Consider the following 16,701-nt stretch of genomic DNA (forward strand, 5'->3'; position numbering starts at 1 on the left):
GACTTTTAGTTCCTCCTCCAGGGCTACAGATGATATTCTGAGCCATGTCCTTTGAGCTGTTTTGCAGATACTGAAATCCCCACCAGTTAACTGCATGCTGCCCACAAGCATGGAGACCCCAGACCAGTTGGAACCAGAAGGTTGATGATGTTGACTCCCAATCACTTCACCACCAACCAATCAGAAGAATGTCCACGAGCTGATCACGCCCTCCACAAGCCCTCTCCCTCCCCCTGTCTTTATAAACCTTTACCTGAAAGCCTTTGGGGAGTTCAGGCCTTTTAAGCACCAGCTGCCTGGACTCCTTGCTTGGCACCTGCAATAAACGCTGCACTTTCCTTCACCACAACTGCAGGGTCAGTACACTGGCTCTACAACGTGTGGGTGAGCGGACCCAAGTTTGAATCGGTAACAGTTTGTCTGGAGGATCCTAACTGAAAGGGCTGCACTGCCATCCCCTGGTTAGATGGACACTCAACACCTTGGATGGACCCTGCAGGAAGACAGCACTGGTCCAGTTGTGGCCGGGCTTGAAACTGACAAGGGCTCTCCACTTGGCCAAACTTTAGAAGGCTGCTCTGAGCCCTCTTTTCGACTAGGCCTTGTCCTCAGGCTCTGTCTTTGAACAGCCTAGCCCAGTTTTGGCAAGAATCCTGCTGTCAGTTTAGCAAGAATCTCCTCAACCTTGAGATCTTATTAACCCCCCACAGCTAACCAAAGTCCTCCTCCGGACCCTTGATACCTTGTCACCCTGGCCTGCCTTCAGCAAGTATCCTGTCAAGCCAGTTTAGCTGGAATTCCCCACCCTGGATGCCTCCTCTTATTAATTTGCCATCCACTGGCCCCCTCTCTCGGCTCACTGGCTATAACTACCTAGATGTCTTTGCTGTATTATGAGTTAAGCCAGATCTCCTCCACAATTGCAATCGGTGTCAAGTCCTAAATAAAATCTTCCTTACCATTTTAACAAGTATCAGGATAATTTTTTCTTTAACCAACCTTATGAGTTTGAACAAGTCACATAACTTTAGTTTTCTCATCCATCAAATGAGACACTAAGACAGGATCTCTTAGACATTGTCACCAGCCTGAATCAACCCCAAATGAACCAAGCTCTTTAGCACCCTGTACCTAGAACTGTTTCCTTAGCATCCTAGGGGGCAGTTTCCCCAAGTCTCGTCCACCCCTCCGTATCTTGGAATCTGCTCTTTGCACTGTCACATACTGACACTCCAGAGTCCCCCTGAAGGCAATGGAAGGGAACCAATCCCAAAGTAGCCTTCAACAAGTGAGACTAACTCAATTTTTAGTTTAATGTTCAGATGGTATAGTCAATAATATATCTGTTTTTATCTTAGCGTAAACATTTTATATTGTTTATCACATAGATAATCTAACATCTTTTCCCCAAATACTTGCCTAAAGCCAGTTCCCTGGGAAGGCTCTGTGTGTTAATGCAGTGGCTCAGAGCAAGGCGCACGGCCCACACATGCCCCTGAGAACTCGGGATACAGTGCTCCAGAGATCAAGCCCACACTGGATCCTTTTTAGCTTTAAAACTTATTATCTAGCCCCAGGGACAAAAAGACCAGACAATCAAGTTTTACAAAGTTATGGTCTTAATAAGACAGGTTTTAAGTGTCTTAATAAAAGTGTGTTTATAGGTTGATGCTTTGATTATCAACCCATATACTCTGCTCTATGTATTCATAAATGTTGCTGTAACGAGTCACTGACATTTTCACTTTAAGTAAATTATAAGTTCTGTGGAAATTCTAAAGTACCCAAAGCCTATAGGATGTAAGTCTCTGCAAAGATATTCTCAAAGTTAATTTACACTTTGTTCTAGCTGTAAATAGACTTTATCACCTAGTGACTGCAAAGACCATCTAATCTGTTGGGTTTTTTCACTATATGTTAGACGCTTCAAATCAATCCTGATTGTTGAAAATGTATACTTAGTGTCAGCATCAATGAGTCTATGTTATCACTGCTACTTAAAATAAATTTATAAATGAAATTATTTCTAACAAATCAGCCAACTGATGAGTTGAATGAAAATGAGGTCACCTTTAACTTGAAAAAAACATCTAATTTCAAAACTACATGCAGAAAAGCACTACATGGAAGCAGTTTAGAAGGTAAAAAAAGAAAAAAACCAAAGAAATATGGGATATAATACATATGATGCTACATGAGGGTTCTTCTTTCAAGCTTAAACAATTTAGCATCAGAAATAGTGAGAAAATTCATCTCAGGTGACTTCTCATAATATTAGAAATAATCAAATATTCCAATTTGTCAATAAAAGTCAGACCCATTAAGTAGTCTCTATAGCTGTGTGAACCACACATTTGAATGACAATCAGTCACAAAATGAATCCTGATTTGTTAAGAGGTTAAGTTCTTTTGAAAAAGTTACACTTATTTCCTCTGTCTAATGAATAAAAATTTTCAAAAGGTAAAGAAAAAAACCAAATGTTGGGTTTTTTCAATATTTCAAATTTGGAAAGCCAAATTTTAAAAATCTTTTTATTCGTTGACATCATTGGGTTACAAGATGTGACGCCCTACCTGGTCTCTGTGGCCCTAAATTTTGAATTACTGAACACACTATTTGAATACAGCCGTCAAAAATCAATGAAAGAGTATTCTGTTATATGCTTAAGAAAAAAGAAGAGCACAGAGAAATTTAAGGGGTAATTATAAATATACACCGATACTATATTTTTGCATAAACCCTGAAGCTTATAAAATATGTTCTCATAAAAGAGCAACTAAATTTGAGGAAAGGAGCAAATGTTATCTTTTATCATCATAGTTTATAAAGGAAAAGCAGAGAGCTCTCTCTCTCTCTTCTCTCAGCTTATTTGATACAACTCCAAGTACTTCACAGTTGTTATTTAATATTTTCTAAATAATCATATGGGCAGTGAAAGGCACCAATATATACATTTTACGAAGGAGACAATAGGATACATCTAGTCAACTGTCCATTGTAAGAGCCACACCAGGAAACAAAATCCAAAACCGTATAGAGAGACGTAAGGAGTGACTGTCAACCACGGCTTGAAGTGTTATCTGCACAATTCCCATTAGAACCAGCGTATCTATGGTTGACTCACTTTTACCTCTAAAGAGCTTTCCTTTGTTTTTGCCAACATATGTTTCATATGGGAAAACCCAATAAGCTTAAAATGACAGTGCAAAGTGTTGTAACTTAAAACATTAACTCATTTACCTATTATCCTTGGTCTCCATTATCACTTGGCCTGGAATATCTGTCTGGGAGAACCATGAAAATATTTTTCTTTCTTCCAAGTCTTTCCTTTGTGTTTCCTGTAAGTGTGTACTCCAGTTCAGCTCTGCCTGGCCAGTGAAAAGGCTGTTTTCCCCTCAGCATCCACTCATCATCTGATGTCCGAAAGCGTTGCTGTGTTTTGTGTTTGTGTTCCTTAAAGTATGACTCTCCAGTCTCAAAGTGTTGCCTCCTTGTGTTACGCCTTCTGATCCAACAACCCACAGATGTTCTTAAAATGGTATTGATTAGCTAATGGGTTTTGGCTTTTCCCCAAAGCAAAGATAAGCTATTTTCATCTGAGAATCTTCCGTATTTCTTTTTGAAGGAGTTGGGGAAGATATGTAGACGTTCTCAGCCTCCGTGTTCCTCACCCTTATCTCAGCAGACGTGCAGTACTCCTTGGCGAGCACCTTTCTTCTTGCTCCTGTGATACCTGCATCTTGGCATCACTTTTGGGCTCCTGAAAGAAAAATCAAGGAAGGGTAAAGGAAGGGGTAAGGGAAAGTACTCAAAGTAAAGGCACTGACAATGCAGTTCCTCGTGGAAGACTGCCATGGTTCTGAGCTCCAGGGACTTTCTAATTATAAACTGCTGGTTGCACCACAGCCCTGCCAAGTAGCATGGCACTTACCCTTCCCCTCACCACCGGCAGATACACATTGTAACCACACAAAGCTGTCTCTATAAATAAAGACATGTCCACTTAATTTAGTTTCATGTTCTCACTACCTGTGCATTTCTCCTCATCCCTCTAGTCCCCCGGCTTCTTCCAAGTGGACTATGTGCTTCCCACAATGTGCCTTTTGTCAGGAACAATACCCCTAGATCCAAGCCTATGACTTTACACATTATAGCTCCTGTTTGAAAATGAAACATCTACGTTTTAAAAAAGAAATTTTACTAGTAATATGCTTAATAACCATTGTTGCCTGCAACAGTCTAACATTTTAAGAAATAAACTAGAAGAAAAGGATGACAAACTGAAACAATGGTAAGCCAGAGGGATGAATGAAACTGAATTTTCTACCCACTCCTACAAGTATCATGCTTACAAAGTCTTTATAATTTTCAAGGCGCCCTCTTAGACATTATCGCAGTTCTTTGATAGAGACAGAAGTGCGCGTCTGGAAGGTGAGTCGCTGTGCTTCAGCATCCTCGACTAGAAAGTGAGGGACTGAAAATGGGAAAACCAGTTCCTGACTTCTTATTCTGTTTTTGCTACCCAGCAATGTTTCCTTTTGGACAAAAGTAATGTAGAGATAATAATCTAAGCTATATTTAGAACACTATAGATTCTTGGATTCATTAAAACCCAGGGAAGAAACTCAAAACTCACTGCAAATTCTTCCCCAAACACTTCCCTAGTGACTTGCTATAATAAAAATATTCCTAAGCACCATGAGTGAGATTAACGGAAACAAACCAATCCAAAATCTTATTATTCTTTTATAGGAAATCATATATCAAAAAATTTGACTGCCTCCTGTCAAGAATTAGAATAATTCTAGATTTTAAATTAAAATTTAAGAATTAAAATTAAACTAAGGGATTGTAGTAGCAAGAGAATGGAAGCCTTTGGTATGATAATGGATTTTAAAAATTGGGCTCTTCAGGGCTTCCCTGGTGGCGCAGTGGTTGAGAGTCCGCCTGCCGATGCAGGGGACACGGGTTCATGCCCCAGTCCGTGAAGATCCCACATGCCGCGGAGCGGCTGGGCCCGTGAGCCATGGCTGCTGAGCCCGCGTGTCCGGAGCCTGTGCTCCGCAACAGGAGAGGCCACAACAGTTAGAGGCCCGCGTACTGCAAAAAAAAACAACAAAAAAAGGAGTTTTAAAGACAACCATTTATAATAGCAAGAAAAAATAAGTTACCTTGGAATAATTATAACAAAAGAACTTGCATAAAAATTTTAGATAGAAAATCTATAAACTTGAACAAAAGACACCCTTTTAAAAATGGAGAGATGTATATGATGGGCGGGAAGGCTCAATATCACTGAAATGTCCACTCTCCTCAGACTGATCTTTTAATTCAAAGGAATTCCAATCAAAATCACAACAACCATTTTTTTTTAAGATTCCATATATATGTATTAGCATATGGTATTTGTTTTTCTCTTTCTGACTTACTTCACTCTGTATGACAGACTCTAGGTCCATCCACACAGACGTAGAGAATGGACTTGAGGACATGGGGAGGGGGAAAGGTAAGCTGGGACGAAGTGAGAGAGTGGCATGGACATATATACACACTACCAAATGTAAAACAGACAGCTAGTGGGAAGCAGCTGCATAGCACAGGGAGATCAGCTCGGTGCTTTGTGACCGCCTGGAGGAGTGGGATAGGGAGGGTGGGAGGAAGGCTCAAGAGGGAGGGGAAATGGGGATATATGTATACATATAGCTGATTCATTTTGTTGTACAGCAGCAACTAACACAACAATGTAAAGCAATTACACTCCAATAAAGATGTTTAAAAAAAAAATCCCAACAACCTTTTAAAATGAAACTTGAAACTCTAAAATTTTTATGGAAGAACAAGGGGATAAGAATAAAGAAAGACACTCCTTCAGAAGCATGAGGGGAAAGACTTGCTTTACTAAATAGCAAACTGTAATATAAAACAAGAATAACTAAGTTGGTATGGCATTCACACAGGAACAATCAAACAGCAGGAAGCTTAGAAACAGATCCATGCATTAATGGAAACTTGATACATGACAGAGGTGTTTGTCAGTTCAGTGGAGAAAGCTGGACCCTTCAAAAAATGTTACCCGGACAAGCGCTTATCCACCTGGAAACATAAATGTATCCGTACCTCACACTGCATACAAGTATCAATTTCAGATGATTAAGGGCATAAGTGAGAAAATCAAACCTTAAAGTTTCTGGAAAGAAATATAACCCAATATCTTTATGACCTCAGGGTACAGAAGAACTCCTTAAACAACAAATAGAAAGCCCTAACCACAGAAGAAAAGATGGCTACATTCAAACCACATTAAAATTTAGAACTTCTGTTCACCTAAAGCAAGCTACATAAATCAGGAGAACATATTTGCCACACAGACAATCAAAAAAAAAAATCTTGAAAGTAAAAAAAGATACAACCTCAAAGAAAAGTGGGCCAAAGACTCCAATTTATATATACTCTTTCCTAGGCATAGCATTTCCGTTTTAAAATGATAAAATTTAAATTTGTTCTATACTGTGTCTTCTACATGGGATAATGTCGAAAGTGTTTATAACATGATGAAGAGTATATAATGACAGCTCTGTCTGAAGTAGTATCTTTAATATCTTTCATTTATTATCATAATAGCTGTTCATTAAAAATGAGGCACAGATGGAATACCAGAGTCTGCGTAATAAGATTTTAAAAGAAGAGGAAAGGGAGGGAGGGGAGGCAAGGAGAGAAAAGGGATTTGCAGACAGGGTCGCCCCTCACAGCACGGCTTCACTTTTTGGTGCCTACTTGAGCAGCACCCACTCCTTCCCTAAATACCTCTCTGTCATCAGGGCATGCGTCCAGCCCCTTGTGAAACCTCCCTGAGAACTTATTCCCCAAGCATTCAAAGTATTCTTTGGGGTTCCCAAGATCCACTTGGTGTCAATAAATCCTTCTTCATTAGTATGAAATTCTGCACGTGCTATTTAAATAATAGAACTGTAGGGGAGCAAAATTTGCCATTTATCATACTAAATGAAGTAAGTCAGAAAGAGAAAGACAAATACCACATGATATCACTTATATGTGGAATCTAAAATATGACACAAATGAACTTATTTATGTAACAGACTCACAGACATAGAGAACAGACTTGTGGTTGAGAAGGGGGAGGGGTGGTGCCAGAGGGATGGATCTGGAGTTTGAGATTAGCAGATGCAAACTAGTATATATAGGATGGATAAACAAGGTCCTACTGTAGAGCACAGGGAACTACATCCAATATCCTGGGATAAACCATCATGGAAAAGAATATATATGTATATGTATAACTGAATCACTTTGCTGTGTAGCAGAAATTAACACATTGTAAATCGACTATACTTCAATAAAATAAATTTTTTAAAAACTTAGGCTGATTATGTTTAAGGCCCCAAAGCCTCAGGGAGAACCTCTGACCTTCCCACAAACTGCCTAAAAGAACATAGAGCACGTGTTCCAGGAAGGGAGCATCACCATACATAACTGTATTATGCGCTAAGTCTGTCTGTTACCATTCCTCTCTGTGTCCCATTGTCTCTGCCTGGCCCAGCAAACGGTTGTTCACCAAACTTTTGCTTTTCCATCTTCATGTCAATTGCCTTCCTCCACTTTCAAGTCCCAAACCCCTATTCCCAACCTCCTCTCATGTCTTTAGCTGAGGATGGTATCTAAGGTGAGGGCTTCGGCCACTTTGGCGAGTTACTCAGGTCCTGGGTCTCTCCATGTATACACGTTAATAAAATTTTGTCTGATTTTCTCATCTTAATCTGTCTCGTGTCAATTTCATCCTTAGACCAGCCAGCAGAACTTGGAAGGGAAGAGGAAAATTCTTCTTCCCCAGCAGTACCTTACCTATGTGTAGTCCTTTACAATTACATGCATTGTTTCATGTGATCCTCAAGACAACTTTATAAAAGAGGTAGACCAGATAGCTTCCCCATTTTACAGGTTAAGAGTCCGAAGCTATAAGAGGTTAGAGGATGTGCCCACACCCTACAGGCATAGAGAAGGGGACAAGATGACAGAAGTCCTCAGGACCTGTCGGTGCTAGTTTACAGAGATGTTAGCTCGTCCGGCGGAGCGTGAGGGAGCGAGGCTGTGCACACCATCACAGAGCCTCCTAGGGCAGTAGGACGTGACAGAGCCCCAGCAGACCTCTCGACCCCCAGGTAGGGGATTTCAACAATAAACCAGGCTGCTTTCACATAATAGTATTGAAATGTGTGGAGCGCATCAACACTCACAAATAATTATAGACTGTTTATTATATATATAATAACCTTTATTATATATCGTTTTACTTATTCTCATGATTATATATTGTTATATATATTGTTTTATTTATTATATGTTGTTTATTATATTTATAATGAACGAGCCTTTATCATATATTGTTTTACTTATTCTCATGATTACTTTTTTTTTTTTTTTTTTGCGTTACGCGGGCCTCTCACTGCTGTGGCCTCTCCCGTTGCGGAGCACAGGCTCCGGACGCACAGGCTCAGCAGCCATGGCTCACGGCCCCAGCCGCTCCACGGCATGTGGGATCCTCCCGGACCGGGGCACGAACCCGTGTCCCCTGCATCGGCAGGTGGACTCTCAACCACTGTGCCACCAGGGAAGCCCTCTCATGATTACTTTGTACTAATTTAAGATCAAAATATGTAGACAAAGAAATATTAAAATGTTTTTCTTGATTCTCAGTACATGCTTTCACACACATGTTTATTCAGTTCAACAAACATCCATTTCTTGGTGTGCTGTGGCCATTCTACATATGCAGATATATGAACACATCTCTGCCTATAATTAAGCATATATTTAGTTCTATTTCATTTTTATTGTATTAAACTACAGAAATGTTTTGTTCCTTACTGATTATATGACTACCACTATATAGATTTTTATACTTATGTGTTTAATGCTTCTCTTGTGTATAAATCTTCATCTGATAATGCATCCATTTTTGAGTGCTTCAGTGTATCACACATTTACTTTTATAAATCCTTAACAATAACAATGCATGGAAGATAAAAGCTAGTAGCCTTTTTATGGCCTCAAATATGACTGAACAGCAGTCTGATGCAATTTTAAAAAAATAAGAAATGCGAACATTCAAACTATCCATACTGATAAATTGACAATTCCTCAACAAGACAATCAAATTAATCAAGATAAGATAAAACTGGGTCTTTTCTTTTACTGCTTTCATGATAATTTTGTGTTTACATATTTCATTAACACAGCCAAGAAAATTAGTATATCCTAAATTTTGTACCCACTTGCATTGCTATTGATAGTAAAACTGTAATGCAGTATGGTAAGGTTATCTTGTAGAGGTATGGTATCTTTAATTTGTTAAGGTGATTTCATAGATATTATCTTATTTCAGTCTCATAACAGCCTCGTGATTTGGTAGGAAATTATTAATTCCATTTGACAGATAAGGAAACTGGTGTCCAGAAGAGTCAAGCACCATCTCATGCTGGGACTTAAACTAACGTCTTCACTCCATCTCTTACCTTAATCACGCTATTGAGTACCTAACACAATACAGACACTCAAATATTATTTCCTTCTCTGCTCATAGGGTCCCCAAAGGGGAAGGAACTGCTCCCGTCATATCACTTTGGGGTAGAGTCATTCAATCGAGGCCACGACCCGGGAGTCACATAACCTCTCCATGCCCAGCCTTCCTCACTGTGACACAGGACAGCTTGCCCCATCCACACACAGAGTCATCATAAACACCAGCCTGAACGGGATCTAAAAGTACTTAATGAACGGCAGGCTGGTCCTGCAAATACGGGATGCCAGTCTTCTTGCTCATGGACTATCCTCCAACCCACAAAGGGACAGGAAATGTTCATGCTCTTCTCACCCCCTGATCCCTGTCCTTCTCTCACGCATCAGGGGCTAAACAGCCAGTGCCCTATAATGGCTATTAGGGAACAGGCCTGGCCGTCCACCCTGACCAGCTGTGAAATCCCCGCGTTCTGCTCTGACTCCTGAAGCCACTGCCCACGGCTAATACAAGCACAGTGTGTCTCTCCAGTGATTTCTTCACCTTCCCAGCAAAAACACCCTAGTGTGGCAACCTGGGCTTCCCTCAGAGCAGTCGGATTTGACACCATATATGATCTCATTTAAGGAGCAGGAAAGAAACACGCTTGTTCCACTTACTCACCGGGGTGAATATTTCTTTGAATTGCTCTACTTGAAATGGAAACTGGCCGGACACCCAGGGCTTAACTCACGGCCACTGTGGCCAAGGGCTCTGTCTTAAGGAAGCAGGGACGTCCAGGGTGCCCCTCCCCCTTCACAGCTCACATCGACCCCTAAGCTCTACCTGTCACGAAAGCTTCAGTTTCCCTAGAAGCAGTCTTTTCACCTATGTATAGCAAAGACTAGAGCCAGAGTTGCCTTCAGCGATCTCCTGCCAACAGGATACACATTCCTCTAAAGCTGGGAATTAAAAATCAACATTACTGGGCTTCCCTGGTGGCGCAGTGGGTGAGAGTCCGCCTGCCGATGCAGGGGACACAGGTTCGTGCCCCGGTCCGGGAAGATCCCACACGCCACAGAGCAGCTGGGCCCGTGAGCCATGGCCGCTGAGCCTGCACGTCCGGAGCCTGTGCTCCGCAACGGGAGAGGCCACAGCAGTGAGAGGCCCACGTACCGCAAAAAAAAAAAAAAAAAAATCAACGTTAGTCTTCATCATGTTTGATCAGACATAATCACAGGCAGCTAAATCCTCTGTGACGTGCTGAAAACTCACCCTTGAAAGTCCCTAACGTTACAGAAACAAGGAACCAATACAGACAGACTCCAGGCCCACAGAAAGCCTCCACTGGAATTACCCTCAGAATAATGGTCTTGCTCTGCTTGCTGTCAGAACAAAACATGAGTCAGCACAGACTTGAAAATGGCATCTTTGCAAAACAGAGAAGTCAGATTAATTCACCCTATAAATCAATAGACCAAAATGTAAGGCAAAGCAAGAATTGCGGCTGTCATTAATAGCAGAACTGTATGGGCACAATCTACTGTAGAAAAGGTCATGGTCACTATAGCCTTATTTGACCTCAAGTAAACATCCCTGAAATGGAAGATTTACAGAAATGCACTTTACGAAGCCGAGAAGTGAAGTTAAAGGTAAGGGATACTTATCAGTGGTGTGTGTGTGTGTGTGTGTGTGTGTGTAATTGAAGGTTTCCAGTAGAATGTACAGCAGAAAAAATACTGTCTCACATTTAATAAGAAAAATGTATAAATTATCCCCTTACTGTCCCAAATCCCTTCTATGTTGTACAAATCTTCCTCGTCCACTTTGCAAAAAGTTCCTCAAGAACGTCTTACATCTTTGCCCCCCTACTCGGTCAGATGCAGGGCCATGGATACAGAAGGTATTCAATAAAGAATGAATAGTTTAGTCACTTCGGCCCATTTCCAGGTAATAAAAGACACATATATTGTCATAGCATATCTTGAATCGAGTTGATCTAGCCTCAGCTTTTGGTCCGTCGATGGGCAGAGCTAATTGTTGGAGGCATGGGTTTGGAAGGGCTACCACTGGAATAAACTCCTTGGAGTCTTAGGTTTACCTTTAAAAGCTCAATTATCTTCAAAGATAAATTTTACATAAAAGTAATATGCCATATGGGTGAACTGTATAGTATGTGAATGATAACTCAATAAAGCTTTTAAAAATAATATATTAAAAATAGATTATATGACTGAAATACATCTCTTTTGATATCATCTAATATTATTATTATCCAGTTTTTTGAAGGGAAAAATAACATTCACTCATTCACTTGAAAACCAATGTTTCTCTGGGAGCCTGCCAGGGACTTTGCTCACCAGCCATCTGATCCCAGAGGTGGGGAGGGGAGAGGGTCACTGAGTTATTCTCAGGCCCAGTTAAGGAGAAACTGAGGCTCCAAGAGATGAAGCATCAGAGCTAGTCTGATGTAGAGCCCGTTTTCAAAACCGCGTTTACCTGACTCCTAATAAGCATATTTAAAGTCTCGGGTATTTTTTTCAGTCATTAGCCGGGCCTCTGGGGAAAATGAAGGTACATAATACGTTCTTCAGGATCAGAATTTTCTTAGGATAATCACTGAACTTCAACATTTAATAAACAAAAAGATCAATAAATAAACCCAGGGAAATGTTTGGCATGTTATGGAAAATTGATAAAGATTAGATATAACTTATATTTTAAGTTTAAAAACCTAACAAATTAATATCTTTATGCTCAAAGTAACTATTATTTATCAGTTAAGATTCTGTTTATATAAGGTTGCCAGACTTAGCAAATAAAAATATGCCCAGTTAAGTTTGAATTTCAAACAAATAACAAGCAATTTTTTTAGGTTATGTTTATCTTATGCAATAGTTTCTGTAATTTATCTAGTAACCCTATTAGGACATTTTTTAATGGTTAAATGTATCATTGCATTAAAAACAAGGAGAAGGGTGGGATGAATTGGGAGATTGGGATTGACTTATATACACTACTATGTATAAAATAGATAACTAATGAGGACCTACTGCATAGCACAGGGAACTCTACTCAATGCTCTGTGGTGACCTAAATGGGAAGGAAAACTGAAAAAGAGGGGATATATGTATATGATTCACTTTGCTGTACAGCAGAAACTAACACATACATACATCCCCACATCTCCTAAATGTTTTCTTTATTAAAAAAAAAAAAAAAAAAACAAGGAGAAAGACTAAACCTCTATTAATATGGTGAAATAGTGCGCAAATTCCAGATGCCCCAAAAATTCAAATACAAACTCCTCTCTAGCACTTAGTACTTTAATGAAATAAGGAGATCTATGAAGTTTAAATGACCACCCATAAAAATATTCAGGCGGCTTTGACTTATTTTAAAATGTTGTCGTTTCAGAACATGTGAAAAGGATATGTGAACTGCAGAGCCTGTATTTTCTTGACTAGAGGATAAACTCGTGGTCTCATCCAGAGCAGAATATTGAAAACGAATGCTTGTCTGGATGGCATGTTGCTGTAAGTGGACCATAGATTTCCCCTTACAAAACCGAGAAGCCCCGTGGCATCCTGGGTTTTATGCTGCCATGACCTCTTAGTGCCCTGAGAAGGCACACAGGGCGCAGGGGTCACCACTCAGGGTTGGCAATCTGAGCGCTCACTGATGTCCAGCAAGAAAAGCGAATTTAGATACCGCCCAGTCAACCCCCTCTTTCTACAAATAAGAAATGGTCGGGGCTCCACTCTCTTTTAATTTTACATTCTATAATCTGCAAAATGGGTTGCCTGTTTCACAAGGCTGTTGTGAAAATGAAGAGAGACAACATACGTGAAAGCGTGCTATTTGATCAATAATTGTGATAAACTGGAGTATACCAGGCCTTGAAGGAAATTTAAAGACTGTCTACACCATACCTCTCATCTCAGAACTGAGGTTAACAGACTTTCCCATTAGCACAAAGAGAAGCCACAGCCAAGGCAGAGCCACGCCTCTGATTCCCAGGCCAGTGTTTCTTCCAACTTCCTTATGTCTCCTGGCACAATGGCGCCATCCTCGACTTAAATCTGACACTATGTGCTAAGCGCAGAGCTTAAGGAAAACAAAGGTGGCCAGGAGAAAGGCACGCAAAATAGAAACTAAAACAGTAACGGGATTGGTAATATGAAAAGCCAGTTGCCACCCAGGTTGTCCAAGATCAGAACCGCCACGGGAATTGCTCCAATTTCAAATCGGCGCCTTTTGCACCGCTCACTCGGACTCATGGCCGGACAGTCAATATCATCCTCAATTCTGCCATCATACAGGATTTGATGGGAGCCAGAAAAAGGAAATTGGCCTTTCCTCTTCCAGTAGAACATGCCTGCGGCAACATGGAAATATCAGCATCACTTTTATAAGAGATCCTTAGCAAGTACTGAATATATTTTTTGTACTTAGAGCTGATGAAGAAGCACTTGGTCAAAAGATCATTTCAAAATTCATACCTTTAGGGAAATGGTATGAGAAACCTCTAATTTTTTTTGATTTTTTAAAATAAAAATGTATTAAAGAATTAATGACAAACATCATAAGCATAAATAGTAAAACAACGAACACAGAATTACCAAGAACCCAATCCCTGTATAACACTATGTACATTCTTACTGTTAAACATGGTCTTATCCAGTGTGAACGGCAATTTATGCTTTACTTATTTTTGCTTGTCAAAAAATGAAGGATTTTCTTCTTTGCTTAATGAATAAATCTTTTGTTACTTTACCTAGGCTCTCCATTTGGGAAAGAAAATCTTGAAAGTATGCTCATCGTAATTGAAATTTTATTATAATTGAAAGTCAGTTATGTTGTCATCAGATTGCATTGTTCTGTTGGAAATAATTGTGAAAACCTGAGCTCCATCTTAGGATGATTATTTAGTCAACAAGGACTCTATTGCCATTTTTATCAAGGTGGTTTATTAATGTCTAGTCTTAGAAAAAGATAATTTAAAATTTTGACAACACTTTTTTTGGCTCCTACGTACCTATTCATTAAGGAATCATTCACCTAATGACATAAGCAAAGTGTCTTTTCTTTCTCCTATCGAAATGCTTTCTATTTCTTCCATCCACCTGGCCCTGGGATGTCAGCAGTCACAGTGAATCAGTAGAAGGAAAGACCGGGGCCCTCAAAAGAGGAAAAATAATCCACATTTCATTTTGCCCAAAGACAATCCAAATCACTAGATTTACAAGAATGTTTGAGAAACCTCTTTAGCCTGCTTCCTCACAGGTGGATTGAATGAGAAAATGACAGAACACCCGCGAAGTAGCTACATTTGTGCCAAGTACCGTGCTCGGTGCCCTCAGATGCACTGGCTCACTTCAACCCTAGAAAATTATGTGAACAACAACTGCCATCATCTCTGACACAGGAAGGAACTGAGGCTCGCAGAAGTTGAGCGGATTTTCAGGGGCTGCAGAGCTGAGATCTGAACCCAAGGCTTCTGAGAGCAACTCCAGTGTAAAGCACAATACACAAGATGCTGCTGATGTAAGCCAAGTCTTAAAATAAGGCTGTCAATCAGGTTTTCCTTCCTATTATGTGAAGAATAGAAAACACCACATTAATCATGGAAAAGATCTTACAAACCAAGCCAGGAACAAGGAAAATATGGGAATATGGTTTGTTTGAAAGGGAGACCGAAGGAGGAGCCTTGACCTCCACAGAAAAGGAGGCCATTGGCCAGCTGAAAAGCCAGGAAGGTAAAGAAAGGATGAAGGGACGGCCACGGGGAAGGAGGCAAAGGAACTGGATATCATTTGTCCATGATGTGAAGAAGACTGCAGCGAGATTAGGGAAAGACAGCTGGTTGGTTATAAGTAAAACCACTGGGTATGACAACCATGCATTAACCTAATATGTGTCTGGTTATCAAGGAATAACTTCCGAAAACAATGTGAGAGATTTGGTTTTCAAGGGACAAATAAAATGGGATTAAGTGTCAATCGCTTATCTGCAGTGGAGGAAAGGTAAGAGCTCCCCTCAGTATAACTTCAGGGCAGCTCTCCTCAGCTGCGGGGGCGTATGGGCTTGACCTGCATTCTGCCTTTTACTCAAATGAACAGGCCTTCCTCACACAGAGAGAACAAAACTTACACAAAAATTGAAGCCCAAGCTATCGACATGTTAGAAGCAAACCCAACACTCTTCACCGAGGTATCAACCTTGTTTTAAGAAAAAGAGTGAGAGATTTTCGTTGCTACTGTTAAAACTGGGATACTCTAAGAATTTAATGATCTCTTATAAGATAAAATTTAATAACTAAGTAAAATGTTTTCAACTAAAAGCAGGATTTTCAGATATTACTACTTAAGAGAACTGCAATAAGGGGCATCATTTACGAGCATGCTGTTTAAAGGAGGACAATTACTATAAATTAGCCCAGAAGGCACTTGGCGAATCCCGCTTTATTATTCAATAGCACTCTGCGCTCCACACTGCATTACAGCAGCAGACCCTTTGTGAGCAAACCCACAGGACGCGGTGGGAATTAAAATGACAAAGCCGGGAGCTCTGAGCATCTCGGCCGCGGGCATCTCTCTAGCAAGGCTGCAGCCGGAGCCTCCCCTGCAAACCGCAGGCTGCGGCCCAAAGTGGGAATCGCCAAAAGAACCCCTAACTTACAGCAGCACAGAGCTTTAAAGAAGCGTCCCTGTCCTCTCACAAGGGCGTTTCCCAAGGCGACCGCAGGGCCCGGGAGCCCCGGTCCCAGCCCCGCTCTCAGAGGACCTGGTGACCCATCCCCCGCGGAGCCCGCATTCCCGTGGGCCCCGGCCCGCTCCCGTGACATCCGGCCGGCCCCTCGCATACTCACCGGTGGCTGCCAGCATCGCGTCCCCGGCCTTTGTGGTCCTTGTGTCCCATCAGCAGGTTCCAGTGTGACTGCCACCGCAGCCGCACTGGTCCAGGCCACCGGACGCCGTGCCGCAGTCAGCAGCTACCCGCCCACACCCCGCGCGCCTTTTTTTTTTTCTTTTTAAAGAGACAGGACCATCACCAACCTTCGGTTTCAATAATGCTGCAAAATGCGGCTTGGTCGCTCCCACGGGTGGTACAGAGGACAGTAAGTGCATTATCTCTTCTGTTCAAATTACAAAGTTGCACTTAGGAGGAAGGCATGGCTACCAGGAGA

General features: G+C 41.0%; 1 protein-coding gene across 1 annotated transcript in view; it reads right to left on the bottom strand.

Moving 5' to 3' along the window:
* The window catches only part of SACS (sacsin molecular chaperone), a 69,969-nt gene extending 53,472 nt beyond the window's left edge, over positions 1-16,497 (bottom strand). The window contains exons 1-2 of the mRNA XM_081215052.1: positions 16,384-16,497; positions 3,242-3,761 (exon numbers count right to left, since the gene is read on the bottom strand). Coding sequence (XP_081071178.1) covers positions 3,242-3,261 — 20 coding nt within the window. The 5' untranslated portion in view covers positions 3,262-3,761; positions 16,384-16,497. The remainder of the gene's footprint in view (positions 1-3,241; positions 3,762-16,383) is intronic.
* Positions 16,498-16,701: the final 204 nt, after the last annotated feature.

The sequence above is a fragment of the Mesoplodon bidens genome (assembly GCF_964165515.1).
Source record: "Mesoplodon bidens genome assembly, chromosome: 17".
Classification (NCBI taxonomy): Eukaryota; Metazoa; Chordata; class Mammalia; order Artiodactyla; family Ziphiidae; genus Mesoplodon; species Mesoplodon bidens.